Genomic DNA, 21,940 nt, shown 5'->3' on the forward strand with positions numbered 1-21,940 from the left:
TGTTGAGCGACCTTTTCTGAACCCTCCTTGGTATTCACCTATTTAGATTTTCTACTTGTGCTTCCAAACGCTCCAGGATGGCAAGTGATAGAATTTTGTAAGTCACGTGTAGCAAAGATATTCCTCTGTAGTTGTTGATGTTCTTCATGTTGCCTTTTTTGTGTAATGGATGGATCAAAGCTATTTTCCAATCTTCGGGTAGGGTCTCTTTGTTCCAAATTTCTTCTATTTGCTTTTGCAAGATAACAAGTGATTCCTCTGGGGCATATTTCCATAGTTCTGCTACTACTGAGTCTTCCGCCGGCGCTTTGTTATTTTTGAGACGTGCAATATGGCGCTTGATCTCATCTCTGTCGGGTGGTCTGGAATCTGGGTACCTGAGTAAGGGTTCCTTGGTCTCAATGGCGCTTTGCGGTTTAGAGCAATTAAGTAAATTCTTGAAGTAATCTGCCAGAATGCTGCAAAGCATAGAGATTGTGGTTTATAGCCAGTGAGTTTGCGTTTGAAGGCTCTGTAGTACTCTCTGCTTTCATTCTTCCTAAAGTTTTGTTCTATCTTTTCAATGAGAGATTTTTCATATTTACGTTTCTCAGTTCTGAACACCCTAGCTGCTTGGGCACGTTGGTGTTTGTAGGTTTCCCAATCATTTTCTGATTTCGTAGAGTAGTACTGTTTCCACGCATTGAGTCTTTCTTGGAGGACTGATTCGCAGGTACTATTCCACCAGGCATGCTTTTTGCTTCTCTTGATTTCTGCAACGTCTTTGGCGGCCTCAACAAGGAGACTTTTGGCATTGTTAAAGTCAGTCATTTGGTCTAGCCTTCTCCTGGAACTCCTCGACCCTTTGCCGAAGTTTATCATTGTCGAAGCGTGTGATCTGTTTGGTTGTCTTCCTTGTGTTTGCGGGAATTGGTTTGAATTTGATAAGAGACATATAATGATCTGAGGCCACGTTGATGCCTTTCTTTACCTCGACATTCATAATCTCAGGGCTGTTTCTCCTGGAGATTGCAACATGATCAATTTGGAACTCTCCGAGAGCTTGGACGGGAGAACGCCAAGTCATTTGCTTTCTGGGTAGATGGCGAAAGTGGGTCGACATGACCTGCAGGTTGTGATTTTCGCAAATGGACACCAGTCTTTTGCCGTTGGGATTGGTTCTTTTGTGAGCAGGGTAATTTCCTATAACTTTCTTGTACTTTTGTTCACGACCTAGTTGGGCATTGAAGTCACCCAAAAGAAGCTTGACATGGTGTTTGGGGATTTTGTTTAATTTTTCATCCAGTAGGTCCCAGAAATTATCAACTTCGTCTGGATCAGACTTGTTCTTATCGTTTGTAGGAGCATGTGCGTTAACTAGGCCGTAGGTTTTGTTTGCGCATTTAATTGTGAGTATAGACAATCTGTCATTCACAGGTTCGAAATTTGCAACCGATTTAAGGATCTTGGTTCTAACAGCAAACGCGGTTCCAAGCATCACAGCTCCATTGAGGATTCCTCTTTGCGCTTTGCTCCTGAAAAATCGCTAGCCTTCGGATTCAAAAATCTCTTCATCTGTTTACCTTGTTTCCTGTAGGGCCATTATGGATATCTGATTTTCGTGAAGAGCTTTGGTGACGGTTTTCAGCTTGCCAGTTTGTGTAAGTGAATTTATGTTGAAAGTTGCTAGAAAGGTTTTAGATTTTGGCCTGAGTTTTTGACTCTTCGGTGTACACCGAGACGCTCCGACTCGTCTCTTGCATGATGTCGAGTCTCCCCCAGAATCCGAACGAGACTCGTGCGCCGTGGTGTTCACGACGAGGGATTTATCCGAAGATTTACCCCCTGGGGTATATTTCTTGAAATGTTGTGCCATCATGCTTTTTGACTTAACTTTGCTTTGGACGGGTACCCATCCTTTTACAACTAGGGTTGTTAGCCCTAGAGGTTGCCTCAAGATGTTTTCTGGCTTCTGGTCATTTACCAGTCTTCGCTGTAACCCTGGCAAGGGACCAGTTTTTTTTCACGGTGGTATTTTATTTCCCTACTACCCTCTGACTCTGTTGGCGGCAGAGCCAGCGAGCTTCCCCAATTCCAATAGGGCGCGCCCGATGGAGGTAACCGGTAAATCCCCACACGGGTATTATTATTATTATTATTATTATTATTATTATTATTATTATTATCATCGAATACGCCAAGGATGCTATTCCCGTACCGTGTTAAGACCCTTCCTGTTTTATTTACGGCGAGTGCTGAGCTGACACATCGATCTTTCGCTGGAGACTTGGATTTTCCGTTGAGTTTAAATTCCAAGCGAGCGGCGTAAACACTGTACACAGAAACGCCGATCAGCTGCGCGGTCTTTTTCACGTCTTCCACAGTCCACAGTGGATTCTAATCTCGTAGGCTACTGTAAACATTTAAAAGAATGGTTTAGATTTTCTACTTTATTTTTCTCCACTTTTGTTAGCTTTAAAGTATTTCCCAGGGGACTGAATCGTCACAGCATCACACATGCCATGCTCACAGCTGGCAGCCATTATGAACACTAAACACGCTGTTGCAGCCAGTATTGCCAACAGTTTTCTTGGATCCATCTTCAACGTCGCACATATTATGCGAACTTATCAGCAGTGGAATGAACTCGAACAAACTTACTAATTATACAGTACAATAAGATATCAATATCATATTAAATAATTATTATTTTGCTACATACTCCACTGAGAACAATAACTATTCATAACCATCTACGTATGAAATATAAGAGTTGGTAACGAACCCGAATAACATACAACCTGTGATCTATTTTCCATATTTATACAGGGCAAAAATTTTAATTCATTAAGTCATTTCACCAGAATATATAACCAAACTGAAGAAAGCTCCTGACTGCAGGAACAAGTAACAAACCTAGGGAACTATTTGGCGCTGCGGAAGCCTTTTCACCGACCAGAAGTCTAACATCAAAGGGACCGCTAAGGTCTTGAGTTGACTCTCAGTATAGACAAGATGAGGAGAGAGGTAATTTGTCATTGCCTTCCTCACTGGGCCAGTAAGTGCTATTGCAGCACGACTGTCTCTCTGAGTAATACCTTTCATAACCATCAGACTCACAGGTCATGCTCCAGATGTCATTACTCAGCACCACCCATGTCCCAGCAGCTTCCATACTGTCACAGCCATGGGTGAGACTGGGACTTTGGTGGAAGTTACATTTTGCTCTATCCTGTGCCAAGAGATGGATGCAAAAGTACTGCATCCATCATGAAATAGCAGTAGGCCAAATCTCTTACCTTGCTGTTTCCAGTGCATTTTCTCTGGATTTCAGTAACAAAAGACATAGGTAGTAAAACACTTTTTTGTATTAAGAGATAGTTTCCGTCCTTTGGACCAGATAGCACACGAGTTTACAACTTTCTGTTGTTTGGCACTCTAACCAGGACTGGACACTTGTCTATAAATCTTGAGATCATAAGCATACAGGAGAAAAGAACACAAGAAATCTTGAGATTTATGTTATTCATATACAGAGTAAAAGAGAAGAGGCCCAAGAATGTTGCCTTAAGATACTCCTGATAATACAGGAAGTCAGGTCAATATAAATTCCAGGAGCATTACTAATTTTTGCCAAGGGGATTTCATTTCAAAAAATTGACCTTTTGCCAAAAAAATAATAGGCCATATAATGAACATATATGGAGTTGACACACAAATGCGAATATGCCCACTAAATACAGTTTTGTTTTTTCACAATAGCTATAAAACATATCTCAGCCTTACGTATGAGTGAAAATAACATTTGAAAGTGGTAACATCTTAATTTTTGTGTCAGAAAGGCAGTATGTGTCTAAATAAATATAACAGAACTTATTCCTATAAAAAGTACATATAAATATGGACATGTTCTCTTTCTTCATGAATCGTTTGGACATGTTTTGGCTTTGGATGTTTTTCGAAAGGCAAAGATCATTTTTTTTTTAATTTTCATAGGAACTTAAATTATTTTTATTAATGCTTGCTATACTATATCAAATTACGTATCTATAAAATATAAATGTTTGTCATATCATTGAAAAACTGTAACATTGGGATTACTTTTTAGTCTTTTACCTAATATTCTGACATTTTGTCTTCAAAATCATTTGAATTATTTGAAATCAACGTGGCAAAATACCATGAATAACAATGGCATACCTGCCAACTTTCCCGATTTAGGCGGGAGACTCCCAATTTTCGACAGTTTTTCCCGCCTCCCGATTATTCTATTATTTCTCCCGATTTTAGCATTTTTTGTGAACTTCATTTGTTTTCAAATCCCGCCATTTCATCTTTTTTACGCCAGTGGCCGGAAGTCCTTTGCTCATTGGCCGTTTTCAAACGAAATATCTACGTTTATTAATGCGAGAAATGTACGCGAATGTGCGATGTTTATTGAAACCTGTATATCGCGACGCGTATATCGATCGTCAATCTCTCGTTCTCGCGTGGTATGTTCGTGTTTGTTCACATCAGTCTACGAGTCTAGTCGATTCTAGAGACAAGTCGCTATATATGGAGTCTTTTTTAGTAATTTAGTGACAGATTTTCAATGATAACGACTAGTGACTTTCCTAGAGACTTTAGGAGCCATTGGAGAAAATTCTGACTCATTTTAATTTATCTCAATATAAGTAAAATAAGTGTCTGTAGGTTGCTCAAAATTTAAAAAGAATGATATTTCTGTACCGATCGTGACCAAAGTAACAAGGGGAAATGCTGGTTTTTAATTTTCTGTAATGTCTTTCTGTCTCTCTGTATGTATGTATGTATGTATGTATGTATGTATGTATGTATATACGCGCATCACGAGAAGACAGCTGAAGAGAATTTAATGAAAACCGGTATATGAAGTCGGGGAATAAGTCGCTACAATCTAGGTCATAAATAATTGTGAACATGCTGAGTGAAATGGTAGTTCTCACATATTATTGTTATTATTGGCCCTATCGATAAATACTACATAATTAAAGTTATATATTATTAAATTTCCTGTCTTTTATGTCTTACACATTTTTACCGTACCGGCTATGAAAACAGAGATATTTATGAATTTGGATTTTTGTTGCTAAGTCCATATGAGCGCCGAGGTACGAGGAAATGGGTGAACAGAATTTAATGAAAATCAGTATGTAAAATTTGGGAATAAGGAACTACAGTCTGCGCTATAAATAATTTTATTCACCCTGTTTGAAATGGTAGTTTAGGGGAAGGTGCAGAAATTTAATTTTTAATTACCTATCTAATTGGTCATATCGAAAAGTACTACATAACAAAAGAGAGAGTACAATTTCTGATTATTTATGTCTTATTCAGTTTTACCATACCGACTATAATAATATTGTGAAGATGATTATAAGAATGAGAAAAAAGTCGTGAAGGAACGATCGCTTAAATAATAACAGAAGAGGGAGTCATAAAAGAAAGGACGACTCACTTTACATTAGATGCTCTAATATCACAGAGTCGGAAGAAAACTAAATGTGAAGGCTTGCAATATAGACAGCTCACAAAATTGATCAACAATAACATTACATTGACCACCGTTTGTTGTGATGTGCTTTGTGTATTCTGCTGCCATTTATCTCCGATAGATGGGATGCCTGAATATTGGCGGGAAGTAGCTGGGAAGTTAGATCTCTCTCTTCCCTAGCAAGCCATTCCTCTGGTTCATAAATTTTCTGATACTACTGGTACGTAACACACCGGTTCATCATAGTATTCCAGCTATTCGATCCCTATTCTGAGGCATTGATTGGAATGAGCAGTATGCACACTTAAATGGAATAACCACGAACCTACTACGCTAGTGTAGCAGGGAGAGAGGTGATACTCCCACGCGAGGGATAGGGATCCTAACCGGCTTACCAGCAGACTTGAGTGAAATAAATAGCTCTCGCGGACCAAACCACCCCCACGCAGGCGAAGAATACACCCATGGTATCCCCTGCCCGTCGTAAGGGGCGAATAAAAGGGGCGACCTAGGGATGTTTGAATTAGAACCATGAGACTACTTATAATTAGGACCACCATGCGGAGAACAGCATGGGTTGATTTTATTTGCACGTAATACCACTATGTTAGGTACACAATAGGTTTGTGATTAGTAGCGACAGTGTGTGAATCAGGGTGAGTTTTACAGTACATGTGATTAGTTCCACTCTATGAGCGATACCATGGGTCTGCCTTACCTATGATTAGTTCCCACTATGTGAGAAACACCACGGGATAGTAAAAGTCCCTGTGATTAGTACACTTATGTGAGGAACACCATAGGTTTGCGTTGCCTGTAAATGGTGTCGCAATGTGCGAAACACCATAGGTCTGTGTTACATGTGCACATTGCATTACCTGTGAGTAGTACCATAATGTGTGGAATACTGCATGTCTAAGGTACTTTTGATTAGTACGGCAACATGACAAATACCATTGTTCTACTTTCCTAGCAGTAAGTACCATTATGAGGGGCTGATGACGTGGATTTTTGACCCCTTTAGACTACAGTCGTCATCGATTCAGGATTGTGCTCTAGAAGCAGTCCGTTGGTCAGTAATACTATTGATTAACGCTAGTTTCTGGGAATGTGGAGCATTGCGGGTCGGATCCACTGATTGTTTTAAATTTATATCCATCCATTCATTCTTCATCATCACCCCGTTTTGAATTCTGGTCAGTGGATGATTTTGGACTTTTAAATTGTCATTACATTTTGTGTAACATTTTATTATACTTAGTAGTTATAATTTATCTTATAACATTATATGGTATTGAATAGGTGAACCTCTCTTGTTTCCATTAGATTCTCGGTTCAATACGGAATTAACGTGAAGTTTTTAAACTTGAATTACATTTTGTACCATTAGGGGCTGATGACCTAGGTGTTAGATCCGTTTAAACAACAAGCATCATCTTAAATGGAATATTAACCCAGGAGTGTTTGCGGCTGTCTGCAGCCTGGTCATTCTAGCTCTGGAACTTTGAACTGTTAGATCGACACTGTAGTACATTTCTTTAAAAGTGAGAAAATGTGCTGTTTTTCATTTTATCGAATATTTCATATGGCAGCATTACTTTTAATAGTGACATTAGTACTGACCTTTGTTGACTTCAGTTAGGAAAACTATTAGGACAGTCATTCTGACAATTCCGTAGCGAAGCACTGGCACAACAGGTAGTTATTTGATACAAATAGCATTGCGCATCGCATAGTCGCGCAGGCGCTTGATGCAATATATTAATCTACGCATTTCCTAAGTAATGGAATTTAAGTGCATGATCGATTCACACGTGTGGAGCATGAGTTCATACTATTTTTGGAAGCTTTATCAGAGACCAATCATCTCACTCACATACTTCCGGTGAGGTAATAGAGATGTGTAATTTTTAGCCTTGTAGCCTCGTTTTACAGCAACAGTCAGGCTTTGAGACAGTGTGTGTTATAAATATAATCATAGTACTGTATTGCGCAAGACATGTAGAATAAGCAGTTTTCACCAATTGTATCTCCTAATTTTTCCTGACTTTCATATCAGAATCTCCTGATTTTTGGTTTTGTAAAGTTGGCAGGCATGTGGTGGTATTAGGTATTATTAGAAAAGTTCTTTAGGTGGCTATAACACACACACAAACCACAATCATCTTCTAAACAATTACCTAAAGGTTCCTCTTCCCCTGTGTTGTACAATACAGGAATGCCATTAATAATGGACGTATACCAATGTAAGTCCTCCAGGTTTCACCAGCCTTCTCTAAAAATAGATTTCAATAAACCATCAGCATCTTTCTTCTTTGCATCTGGAATTGTGTGGCTGAGGGGTACTTCAGCTACTAGTCTCTTTAGGGTCCATCCACATTTCAGATGTCCGCCCTAGTAGTTCGTGCTGCGATGTGCAGAATGAGGTTGCATTGGCATCAATATGAGTGTTTCCCGTAGCTTTGTACTTCTGTATGTAAATTCTCTTCATTTCACTTATGTAACCTAAATTTTTTAGGCCTTTAGATAGGGATTTCAGATCCATCACTACTGGGCGAATTGGCCGTGCAGTCAGGAGCACGCGGCTGTGAGCTTGCATCCGGGAGATAGTGGGTTTGAATCCCACTGTTGGCAGACCTGAAGATGGTTTTCCGTGGTTTCCCATTTTCACACCAGGCAAATGCTGGGGCTGTACCTTAATTAAGGCCATGGCCGCTTCCTTACAACTCCTAGGCCTTTCCTATCCCATCGCTGCCATTGTCGGTGTGACGTAAAGCAACTAGCAAAAAAAGAAACTAGCAGATCCATCACTCTCTAGTCTTCACCACGGGGCTCCAGGGGCTCTCAACTTGGGAGCATGGGCTGGCAACCATGGTGCCCTTATCTGAGTTTTGGCATTGCTTCCACTTACTTGTACCAGGCTCCTTACTTTCATCTATCCTATTCAACCTCCGTTGGACAACTCTTGTTCTTTTCCAACCCTGATGGTATTGGAGCATTCAAAGCGTAGGGAGTCTTTCATTTTCACGCCCTTCATGGCCTTTGCCTTTCTTTGGCCAATACCTTCATTTTTTGAAGTGTCAGATCCCTTCCATTTTTCTCTCTGATTAGTGTTATATAGAGGATGATTGCCTAGTTGTACTTCCTCTTAAAACTGTCACCACCGGTTCTTACATCACCCACTGACTGGAACACCTCTTTATATGTTTCCTTTGTTACAATGGTTGGCTTTTCCCGTAGAAGTTTCTCTACTCTACCAAAAACTCAGGCAGCAGATAAATAACTGTGTTCTTGAACTGGGAACGTGAGATGAATTTCTTCAACAGAACAATCATGCGTTCCAAGAAAATACATGACAGTATGAAGCACGACATTGTTCCTGTTCTGTGCTCCACACCCATCACAGAAAAGTTTCACTGCAGACTTTTTTAAAAATCAACAGATTTAGAAACAGGGCTGAGGCCACTTCATTTGCACCATGCCCTGCCAAGTCTTCCATCCACGTATAAAACACAGGGTCCACCAACTTAACATTGACAGTGCCCAAACGGTAAAAATCTATCTTCCTTGAGTAAAATGTTTCTTGAACTGGACTCCTTGGTAATGACTGGACGTGTTGCAGATCAAAACAGAAAGTCACTGCTTGTTCATGCTCTTCCCATAATAGCTGATAGAAGGCCTTTGCTCTTCTCTCGTGAATTCTTTATGATAAGTTGCACCTTTTCCTTTGTTGAAGCACCGAGCTCGATAGCTACAGTCGCTTAAGTGTGGCCAGTATCCAGTAATCGGGAGATAGTGGGTTCGAACCCCACTGTTGGCAGCCCTGAAGATGGTTTTCCGTAGTTTCCCATTTTCACACCAGGCAAATGTGTGGGCTGTACCTTAAGGCCACGGCCGCTTCCTTCTGTTCCTTTCCCATCATCGCCAAAAGACCTATCTGTGTCGGTGCGACATAAAAGCAAATAGCTTTGGTGAAGCCATCTTCAATTGCTTGTCTATTCTTGTGCAAATCTGCAAATATCAGACATTTGGCTTCTAAAGCCTATGTTATATTCATTCACAAATATCCTTTGGAACATCGAAACAGACACTTTGTTGCCATTACTTGCAGGTTTTTTGTAGAACACTTAGTTTCTTTATACTTAGTTCACTTTGTAGGTACAGCCATTGTGATTTATATCTGTTGTAATGACCTTCAGTGCAGTGCAGTTTGTTTATAAATTGCCTAACACTGTCCTTTTTTGCAGATTTGTGATCACGTCTATATTCCTTTATCACTTTGCTATTATTTATTTTGTTTGCTATAGTTGAGCCCTGTACAGATGCGGATATCCGCAGAACATTAAATTTGTGAGGTTTGCCTTCATTATTTTGAGATCGTTTTCGTTGAGTGTTTTTCTGTGACATCGTGTATGCTACAATCCTTGAACTGCTTTTTCTGGAACTTAATAAATTAACTGCCTCGGATACAATGCATCTCGTGGGTGTATTGCCCTACAACTGAACTGTAACTTTCAATTCTGGGATAGAAATACTCAATCAAATTTTCACGTGTGTCTCTTGTCATTTTTAACTAAAGTGTCCTTTGCTGCTGATATTGATTTGAGGCCTGTAACTTTCAGTTCTGGGATAGAAATAACTTTGTTCACAACATATGCTTGTCTGTATATCATCTTTCTGGGAAAGACATTTATGATAAAAGTTCCCCCTTTTTATGGCTTCCCCACACTGTTGTTTCTACAGGGATCAAGTTCAATGATGCCCTGTGTGGTTTGGTAAGGTGCATAGAAGACATGAATTTTAAGTCAGTTACAAATTCACAGTGGTGGGATTTCCAGATCGCTGTATCGATGTCCAAAGTTTGACGGTAGGCTTTTTTATTATTCCTTAAAAAATCTCTCATTTGATAGTTGGAGTTCACTCCCAAGCTCGCGACTGAAGTTTTAGTACCATATGTACTGGTTCTGCATATTTATTTGTTTGTTCACGAATTTACTTGATGAGATCCTCCTCTATAAACTGGCTAAAATAAAACCATGGGCTTGCTTTGTTGGAATCACTTATAGCAATATTTATTTTACTATCTGATACAAACGTTAAAAGAAGCACAATGATTACCTTGGCTATGCTGATGTGAAGTGGCAGCATCATTCTTCATTCTCAGAAGCAAGTTCACTGTCAGTTACACCACCTGTGATATCCTCACTATCCGAAGAGGTCATCTAATTCGTCATCTGAATCGTGAGATGAAGAATAGTTTCATCATCCAAATGAGCACGCTTAGCTATTTTGTACAAAGAAAATGCAATGAAATAGTGTGGCGCAGCAAATCTGGAACCTACTGATATCTACAAAGCAATGTTCTCCCTGGGACCTTTTTAATGGGCGCACCATCCTGCCCCTTTTACAGACCACCCGGCTAACAAAATCTAATAATATTGTTTTACGTTCCACTAACTACTCTTTTACGGTTTTCAGAGACGCCGAGGTGTCTGAATTTAGTCCCGCAGGAGTTCTTTTACGTGCCAGTAAATCTACCGACACGAGGCTGACGTATTTGAGCACCTTCAAATACCACCGGACTGAGCCAGGATCGAATCTGCTATGTTGGGGTCAGAAGGCCAGCGCCTCAACCGTCTGAGCCACTCAGCCCGGCGACACAAAATCTAGATAGCTACTTACGTCATGAGATGTTACAAATAAAAATGTAAATATTGTAAAACTGTTTATTTAAAAGATAAATTTTAGTTATTGTCAGCATAACTGCATCAATTACATTGGAGTTTCAATGTTTAGCTTTATTATTACGTATTGTAGTGTGCGAGCGGTATCTGGATTAGCGTGGAATCAGTCGATTCTGCCCGACGTCACAAATCCGTATGGCACTCTTCAGCAATCGAGCGGTTAATCCCCAGTGTTACATGACTGAACGAGCAGTAGAACACTAGAATTTGAAAATACTCCTTTATTTTTTTATTTTTTTTATGTGTGAATAACACTGAAATAATTCAATTTTGGCATTAATATTATTGTTAATGCCCTGATGGGACTAAATTTAAATTTTATCGTGTTCACTTTTTTACGTAGTATTCCCCGCCCAGCTGCTCATTCCTGACACCCAGCTGACGAACATCTCTGGGGAGAACATTGCAAAGGGATCATAGAACAACACTCGACAACATAAAGAGATGAACTGACATGTCCCTCCTAGCAGATAACAGTTTTTGAAGTCTCTAGGTGAGTTAACTCGAGTAGTTGACTCATCATTACCTGATTAACAACTATTGGTAGCCGAATTAACTTGTAACATTTTTCTTAGTTGAATTATCTTTAATATTGTCCATTGAAAAAACTAACTGCACATATTAATTATGATTACAATAAATTAATACTCTCTTCCCATGACTGGGAAAGATGAGTATTCTATTAATTAATACTAAATACAACAGCAGCAGATTTTTAGGTTTTTTTCTTTTTTGGTTTTGATACACAATGATCCTCTAAATCTGCTTGTCATACTTATATTACAGTGACACATTTTATAAAATACCCTTGTGTCGTCAACAACATGCAAATTATTATTATGAATAAAATTTATTTAACCACTTATCACAAAATTGTTGGAAGATTCAGAATAACTTGCGTATTGTAACACTTCATGCCGGTGTGAACACTTATTTGTTTGAGAAATAAAATTGTACCAAAATAAAATTAATATCGCAATCCACTCCACCTGTTATATAAATACATTGTTGCAGCTCACTTGAAAGGGTTTATTACTCTAGTCATGAAATGAATCTGGCATTCATCACTTAAGATGCATGTGATCTGTATTGCTCTGACCATATGATGGAAGGTACATTTTAAAATTTGCATAACATGTACTAATAAAAGAACAAGATCTCAAAAATTCAATACTTCAGGTAAAACCAGGTTGGAATAGAACAGCCACTAAGAGCAGATTTGTAGTATAAGCTATGTGATTGAGAAATACTTTGAGGAGAAAACACAGTTTTTTTATCTCAGAGGTAGTATGAGAGTGCTCTTACAGAAATATTATTGTAGGCAATCAAAGGCATACAGTTGAAAATCATATGGTGAGAGTTTGTGGTTGAATAAGTTCTTGATTGAAAATATCTTTCAGCATCATTATTCATATTTTACTGGATGTTTCTGAAATACAAACATGTTATACAGACGACCTTAATGGTGACAAAAGAGCAAGAGTGAAACACTGCCACAGCTCACTTGAAAAGGCAACTTCAGCTTAGTTCTGCATGGATTCTGCGTACTAATTAATGCTATGCTACTCTCTTTTGGTTTCCCTGTCCAGCTTCCCTAGATCAACACTTGTTCCCTTTCAACCAGCCTTGATGATATTAGGTCTGCTTTTCTGCCTTGCTTGGCCCTTCCCTTTCTTTAACTGTATACAGTAAAATAAACTATAACCAAAAATCTGAAACATTTACTAATTAAGTATTGAAATTTACTGCACACCAAATTTTAGAAACAAGGAAGATTCAAATTTAAGATCCATTATCAGGTGAGTTAGCCAGGTGGTTAGGGGCACGCAGCTGTGAGCTTGCATCCGGGAGATAGTGGGTTCGAACCCCACTGTCGGCAGCCCTGAAGATGGTTTTCCATGGTTTCCCATTTTCACACCAGGCAAATGCTGGGGCTGTACCTTAATTAATGCCACGGGTGCTTCCTTCCCAGTCCTAGCCCTTTCCTATCCCATCGTCGCCATAAGATCTATCTGTGTCAGTGCGATGTAAAGCAAAAAAAACTATTAAGAGAGTCATGCTTATTTCTAGACTCAACACTGAAAGACGTAAGTCAGGAATGATGTATATTTGTTATTACTAGGCTTACAATTGCAGGTTAAAAAAAAAAAAGGATGCTCCTAGTTCATCACTAAAATGTCATGTGTAGTGAGCATCTAATTTGGTATGGAATGTTTTTTACATTAGGTATATAAAGAAAATTTATCATGTTAATGTGAGAATGAAGTAGATTTTTTTTTTTTTCATTTAGGCAAGCTAGACGAGTTGGAGGAGGGAAAGCACCCATACCAGGAGAAAGAACCATTGCCTCCATGGCCTGAGAACACAAATCCTCACACAGGAGAAGTAGGAGGTCCAAGAGGACCAGAACCAACTCGTTATGGTGACTGGGAGCGAAAGGGCAGAGTAACAGATTTTTAATCTGAGCATTCACTGTAGGTATTATTGCATAATGTAATATTTGTTACATTGTTGAACTTGAAGTGTAGTTAGTTGAATATATACACCAGAAGTGTGCTATTCATAGAAATTATCAGTGCATACTGGTATGCAGCAATTCATGTGCTATTGTTGTGGTTTCTTAATCATTCCTGTCCTCTCTCTTCAGGTTTGTGTTTGGTGATGGAAATTAACTATATAATTATGCTGTTAAGATTTATATTTTGTTATATTTGATATTGTGTGTAGGAGTCAGAAATCAGTCTCTCTGAAGATATTGTATTACCATTGTTGGTTACATTCATTTCTTTTTTAATTTTTGCATACAATTTCAATCTAAATGTCAATGGAAATTCATCATGATATTAAAACATGTTTTAAAAATGTTCAGTCATTCCTGAAGTCACATATCAGAAATATCTTTTTCTGCTGAAATTATCTGCATGTTTTGTCACATGGGATTGTGTTGATGTGACAAATGAGGTATTTCTTTCTTCTTTTTTCTTCAAGAAGGGCAACATTGAAATGCCTCAAAGAAATGAAGGCTGAATTGAAACCTTTAACCTAGCTGTAAATAACAAATTCACATATCATTATTTTCGAGTTTGTAAATACGATTATGATTTGTAAATAAAATAGTGATATTTATGCTCTCTGTAGTTTCATTTTCTTGTACCTAATGGTGCATATTAATATTCATTGGATGCTCTACAATTGAGCTATGGTGGCCTAGGTCATCTTTGTTCTGCTGGAAAGGATCTAAGGTACAGGTCTGGCACTACTGCCATACACTGTGCAAATCGTCCGTTTTGGGCCAAGTCAAGGAATATTGAATTTTTACAACCACAACCAACGTGAAATTGGGAGGTTCTGGGTTTGGATCCCACTGGTGTCTGGTTGGCCATTTTATTCTGTACTTAACATCTCTTCAACACTTACTATATGTATGTAACACGACCTAATAGGTTGAAAGTAGATTTTTATTATAATCAGCTTTGTTTATTATTCATAGTGAAATCACAAATATCCTTCATACATAATATTTATCTGAAATGTAGCCTCCAAGATCCTAGAAATCTACAGATGTCCTTTCTAGGTCTGAGTTTAAGACCACTGTTCTAGAGAGAATTGTGATCAGTTGAGTGGTATGCATCTTTGTTGGGGAGGGGTGAGAGGCCTTCTTTTTAACTACTATTACTTATTGGTCTGTCATAGCTATTCAGCATTTCTTTGAGTGTATAAATACAAAGGAGTTTGTACTGTAAATAAAATAGTGATATTTATGCTCTCTGTAAAATATTTCTTTCATTTTCTTGTATTTCATCTTACATTGCTGCCATGGTGACATTTGACTATTTTTATTGAGAATTTTTATCCTTTGGCTATTTTTAGTGAAGTCTTTTTTATTTAGCTATTATCCATCCACTACTGTACATTACTTCTTCCAGTTTGGAACCTCTGTTATCATTGTATTCCTGCTGGCTTTTAGGTGACATCAAGCCATTTCCAACTTTTCTTCTATTTTCCCATGATTTTTCCGGTGGACAATCCCAGGGATCCATCTGTTGGGCTCTTGTCTAGCTACATGTCCAACCGACCAGCACTTCAACCTCATAGCTCTTCAGATCCTCTCTCATGAGATCTCTCCATAGTACACTGTGAGCATTTTAATTTACAGGTGCTTGCCTTTGGCAGAATCATAAGTTGTTAGTGGTAGGATGCTGGTACTGTAAGCCTTGGTCTTCAGGTTAATTGGTACATTCTTGTTTTGAGTTTCCTGAATGTTGCCCAACTCAGTTCTATTCCTTGGAGAATTGGTTGTTCTTTTCTATTTGGATGTTGTGGGCAAAGTAAATTAATCACTGACATCTTTGATGGTTTGGTCCCCAATTCTACAGTGTTTATTTTCCAAGTTTTGTGTTTTCTGATATTTCATTTTCATTTCACTGCTGAGAAGATATATAATTCAGTTGTGCATTTTAGCTCTTCTAGGTCTTCACTACTGGTCATGACATTGGCAAACCAAAGATGGTTTAAGAATAAGCCATCAATTTTTATTTTTCATCTGATCCAGTCTAAAATTTTGAATACATCTCCCAAGACAAGAGTGAACAACTTATAAGTGTGTTTAAAAGCCTTTTCATAGGGGGCCTTCATGACTGCCTAACATCTCAACTAAATCAAAAGTCTACCAGATGAATCCTGATGTACAGTATTCCATGGTTTTCTCCATGAAAAGGTAGGTGGTGCTAGTTGAAAACCCATTAGATGTTTGTTGAGGTTTCTAATATTTTCTTATTTCTTTCCTGATAGTCTTGTTGAGAGTTGCATTTTGCTGAGCTCTTTCCGTAGTATTTTCTCTATGAGTTAGAAGGTATTGAGCAAGTCTGCTAATCTTATTTTGTTCCTGTAGCGTCTTGAATGCTTGATGTTATTTCAGAAAACTTGTTCATGGATTTTCTAAAAGTGCAGGTTTCTCATACAGAGTGTTGGATCCATGCCTGATGTTTCTCTTCTTTAATTGGGCTTGGGAGAATGTGTTTCTTGACCTATTTTGAGTGCTTGTACTTGAGGTTGCAAATTAGTTGCTCAAACTAACCTGTGGTCACTGCCTGTATCAATTTGTTCAGAACGGGCACATTCAGAGTCTTTGAAAACTAAAGTAGTTCATGGCACGTAATCCAATAACATGATTACTTATGAGGCAAATTCTCTCTGGCCGGTCCAGTCCGCTACAGTAATAGAGGAGACTGTACAGCCAGCAACTCTGCGACAAGTGTCAGGCAACAAGAAATAACTTGACCCCCTGAGAGGACCAACAGCCTCGGGCGAATGAGTTCCAGTTCTGTAGGTTGAGTGCTGGTCCTCTCAGTGAAGGAAATGACACTGGGACTCATCAAGAGGCTTCTGTCCTCAGGTTTGGGGTGGTTGCATAAGGTGCCTGTACTCCATGTTAGGAGCGGCCTCATCACCTAATGGCAGCAGCTTCAAAATGCCTTTGTGGGTGGCAAACCCATTGTAATAAAAGACTAAAATGAGTGCAGATATGGCGAGGCCTTGGAAAATGCTAGGGCGTCCCTGTAGGCACTTCAGGTACTGGGGGAACTGTAAGAAGTGGGCGACCAGTATCACAATATATCTGAATCGGGACAGTCAACATCCAACCCTGACAGACAAGACCGAAGAGCTGATAGAGTTCATGAAAGAGAAGGACATAGCCATCCTTGACCTTAGTGAAACAAAATGGAGAGGAAAAAGGGAAAGAAAACAGACGGAAGGGTACAGGCTCTTTTACAGTGGAGGACAGGGTGCAGTAAACAGAGTAGGAAAGATCATTAGAAAGGATGTTCTGGAATATGTGGTGGAAGTGAGGATGACCCATGAGAGAATGATCATAGTAAGGACAGGACAATGCTCCAGAAACTGAAAATATAGAAGAAAATACAGAGCAATTCCTTGAAGAAATGGAGAAATATATTGAAGAATGAAAACATTGATTGATTATCCTATATTAGGAAAAATAAGTTAATTGGAATGATGTTATAGATGTTACAGCTATACCTAAGGAAGCCTTTGGGGGTGACCATAGAGCAGTGATAGAAAAGTTGAAAGTAGGCAAAGTCATGAAACTACAAGGGGGGGGGGGAAGAAAGAAAGATTAGGATCTGGAGATAAGGAAAAGGAGGTTCAGGTAGAGTTTAGGAAAGAATTATGAAAACTACTGCCAAGGACAGATATTAGTCATGTTGAACAGGAATGGACCGAGCTCTGTAGCTGCACTTGCTGCTTAAGTGCGGCCAGTATCCGGTAATCGGTAGATAGTGGGTTCAAACCCTACTGTCGGCCGCCCTGGAGATGGTTTTCTGTGGTTTCCCATTTTCACACAAGGCAAATGCTGGGGCTGTACCTTAATTAAGGCCACAGCCACTTCCTTCCCATTCCTAGGCCTTTCTTATCCCATCATCGCCATAAGACCTATCTGTGTCGGTGCGATGTAAAGCAAATAGTAAAAAAAAAAAAAAAGAAAAGAAAAGAAAAAAAGAAAGAAAAAACAGGAATGGAATAAATTTAAGAGTGCATTTGTAAGGTGTGACGAGAAAACACGTGGCAGAACATCAGGAAAGGTAAGAGAGAAAGTATGGTGAAATGATCAAGTGAAAAAGAAGGAAAAGAACAAAACTTGGAAGAAATGGAAAACATGCAAGACTGAAGAGAGTAAAGCGAGATACATAGAAACAAAGAGAGTTTGCAAAAAAAAAAAAAAAAAAGTTTGGGAAACATTACCCAGGGAGTAAAGGAAGATTTGAATTGTAGGAACAATGCCATGGAAGATTGTGGCTTACCCATTCTTCATTCCTTGAGTGACTACTGACTGTGGTACAAATGTTTTATTTGAAATGATTTCAAAAAGACCAGATCCTTGTACTCTTAAAAAAAATTGCAATTTCGGACAGTGGGCAGTCTATACATTTTTCAAAAATATTTCTGAAACCTCACTGTATCCACGAAATGGATATAAATTAGGATTATTGTCTTTTATTTCTCCAAATTCCAATCACTACGGTTCATTTTTGTCACGTGTTTGGAAGAACCTGGCGCGGCACTTTCATTCTCATTTTCTGCAATATTTTGTTCACTTCAGTGATTTTCACCGTTGCTATCATTATCCTCGAACTTGTATTCATTTTCCAAAACGTCATTATTGCCATAATCACCATCTAAAACAATGTCTACAAGTGCTTTCAATTTCTCGTCATTCATTACTGTGAAACCGGTTCTATTCATAATAATTACTGATGAAAATAAACTGTTATTCAACAATCCCGGTGTTGCACAGAAATACAAACAGCATTGTTTACCAAAAATACATGCCTCTAGTTCCTTACAGTGTGTATTGTTAGAAATTATATTGCAAAGGAAATCTAATATATGAAGATAAGCTAGGCACTGCGTCATTGCGAGCTGAGCTCATAATTTGATTCATGCGCCAAAACCCTGTGTGCGACCACAGCTCGTCGTGTGGCGCGAATTGGTTAAACAACATAGTTACATGAAAAAAATTTTTGGCACCCGATACGGCAATTTTGCAGCTATTTTTGACTTAATTACCACCAGATTAAGACACTTTTCATATCGTGGGTTCAAGTTTTGTATGCCGGTGTCGTAGAAGTATACCACCTGGGAATGGAACCAGCATGTGACGTGTCTTCAGTTCTCCGTTCATGTGAAAACGCTGACCAGAGGACATGAATTTCTTTAGGTGCAAGAAAAGATGAAAATCACTGGGAGCAAGATCACGACTGTGTCGTGAATGATCAAACACCTCCCAGCTGAACTGCAGAACAGTTGCCAAGCGCTGAACCGCATGTGGGCAAGCATTGTCATGGATCAGCACAACACCGCACTGAGCATTCCACGCCTCTTGTTTTGAATGATCCGTTGCAATTTCCGTAGTGTTTCGCAGTAACGGTCCATGTTCACTGTTTCACCTCTGGGCAGGAAGTCAATGAGCAGAATGCCCTTCCTGTCCCAGAACACCATGCACATCACTTTCTGCACCGGCACAGTCTGTTTCACTTTCGTCCTTACCGGACATCTACTGTGATGCCAATGCTGCTCGGTTTCCAGGGTAAAGTGACCAACCCACGTCTCATCGCCCATGACTATCCTGTCGAGGAACTCTTCACTGTCATCACGGTACCACTGCACAAATGTCGGTGCTGCTTGTAAGCACTTCATTTTGTGGTCATGTGGCAGACGTTATGGCACCCACTTTCTTGAACAACAGGACCTTAGTGACAATTTCATACAACAAGGATCGCGATACGTGCGGAAAATGGCTGCAGAGTTCCATAATCGTGAAGCGATGGTTCTCTATAATGCGCTGCTGCACCAGCTCCACAAGGTCGTCATTAATGAGGGATAGTCGCCCGCGGCCCTCTTCATCGTGGACATTTTTATAACCCTGGCAAAGAGCCTGCACCAGTGATGCAGCATCTGTTTACTCATGACCTATGGTCTGTCTGTCTGTAGATGATGAATTCTGATCAGCGCTGTGTCTTTTGCATTAAGTCATGACCTTTGGCTAGTAGACCTGACACAGCTGATGATGAATTTTGATCAGCGCTATGTCTTATGCATTAAGAAACTTTATCACAGATCAAACCTCGCAGGCAGCAGAAGAAAGAATATGAGCTGCCACTTCAAGCCATTGCTGCTTCACTACTGACACCAGGTGGGACTTGTCTGGCCAGTATATGATTGCTACATCATAGATCTGTCGCGCGTGCCCATATTTCCCAGCTAAATATGTTTACAAACAAGAAATAGGGAAGCTTAATTTCTGGATGGCCTACATATGAGGGTTGATCAACAAAGAATGAGAGTGATTGTTTTTTCACAGATGTTTGTTACTCCATTTCCATTTTCAGTGCTCTTTTTCAGCATCTCTGCCAGTCTTTTAACACATGCTGCAGACCCTTCTTTGTCAGGTCCTTGAGAATCGCCTCACTTTTCTTGAGCACTGTTTCAGAGTTCTCAAATCGAATGCCCCTAAGCTTTGCCTTTAGTGATGGGAATTAAAAAAAATCACAGGGTGCAAGATAAGAGCTATAAGATGGATGCGGTACACAGGTAATATTGAATCGAGCCGGGAACTGCATGACTTGCTTTGCGACGTGAGGTCGTGCATTGTTATAATGAAGTCGCCACCCAGTCCGAGAAAGCTCTGGTCGTTTCTTTGCAATGTGCTTCCGCAGTGTAGCCAATACTGACGTGTAGTATGCTGTTGTAACAGTAGTGTGAAGGGGAACTGCATGGTGGTAACTTATTCCACCTCCATTGATATGTGAAATGCATGTAGCGTGTACAAAATAGAGCATTACTACCAACCTACCGATGCAAGAGTGCTGCCGCCTATGGACATTATACATAAAAACCTGCTCTTTTCAAATATTTGTGTTACAGGTAGGAAACTATCACGGAACCTACAGGAAAAAGTCAGTCTCAGTCTTTGTTGATCAGCCCTCGTAGTAATGACTTTTATAGACTTAGAAAAGACATAAGACATCTTCCCCAGAACAAAAGCTTGGGAAAGCCTGACACACAGGGGTTGGTAAGAAACTAATAACGATGATAAAAGCAATATATGATAAATGTTACAGTTGTGTGAAGACAACAGTGGGTAGAACAGAATGTTTTGGATTTGACAATGGGATAAAACAAGGGAATGTGTTGCCATCTTTACTGTTCATAATGAAATGAAATGGCGTATGGCTTGTGCCGGGAGATCCCAGGATGGGTTCGGCTCGCCAGGTGCAGGTCTTTTGATTTAATGCCCGTAGGCGTCCTGCATGTCGTGATGAGGATGAAATGATGAAGACAACACATACACCCAGCCTCCGTGCCAGGGAAATTAACCTATGATGGTTAAAATTCCTGACCCTGCCAGGAATCGAACCCGGGACCCTTATGACCAAAGGCGAGCACCCTAACCATTTAGCCACGGAGCCAGACACTGTGCATAATAGTGCTGAATGACATCGTAAAGGCAACAAGGGAGGATTATAGAGGGGAAAGAATGAATGCATTGATGTTCCGGGCTATGTGATCTGGGGAGAAGATGAGGAGATACGACAGCTGAATGTACTAAATGGAAGGATTGAACAATGGGAATTGAGGATTAATGTGGAGAAGAGCAAGACAAGGTTGATGAGTAGAGGAAGTAAAAAATGAAAAGAAGCTATCAACATTGGAGACAAGGAACTGGGAATAGTAGAACACTTCAAATATTTGGGAAGTGAACTGACAGAAAATAGAAGACTGGAAATCAGTAGGATACAACTGGGGAGTGCCTTTTACCACCAGGTACACAGATTAATATGGAATAAAGATGTACCAATAAAGGCTAAAGAGTTAATGTACACAGGATATTACTGACCTCGACATATGCAGTAGAAACCAGAACAATGACTCAGATGAGAGTAGAGCACAAGCAGCTGAATTTAAATTTCTGAGGAGTATGGTACAGAATATAAGGGGGCATAGAGTGGAAAATGAAGGCATATGAAAAGAACTAAATGTTCAAAAACTAAATGACAAACTGGAACAGAACAGATTGAGGTGGTTTGGACATGTCAAGCAGATGAAAGAAGAAAGACTGCCCAGACAAGTAATGGAAAGATAATGACAGGGAAGAAGGGAACAGGAAGACCAAGATTACAAT

At 39.5% G+C, this 21,940-nt stretch overlaps 1 protein-coding gene across 1 annotated transcript in view; it reads left to right on the top strand.

Moving 5' to 3' along the window:
- The window catches only part of LOC136880061 (succinate dehydrogenase assembly factor 4, mitochondrial), a 60,179-nt gene extending 45,812 nt beyond the window's left edge, over nucleotides 1-14,367 (top strand). Inside the window, exon 3 of the mRNA XM_067153275.2 lies at nucleotides 13,529-14,367. Within this exon, the coding sequence (XP_067009376.1) occupies nucleotides 13,529-13,698 (170 nt within the window). The 3' untranslated portion in view covers nucleotides 13,699-14,367. The remainder of the gene's footprint in view (nucleotides 1-13,528) is intronic.
- Nucleotides 14,368-21,940: the final 7,573 nt, after the last annotated feature.

Source organism: Anabrus simplex, chromosome 1, assembly GCF_040414725.1.
Source record: "Anabrus simplex isolate iqAnaSimp1 chromosome 1, ASM4041472v1, whole genome shotgun sequence".
NCBI classification, from domain to species: Eukaryota; Metazoa; Arthropoda; class Insecta; order Orthoptera; family Tettigoniidae; genus Anabrus; species Anabrus simplex.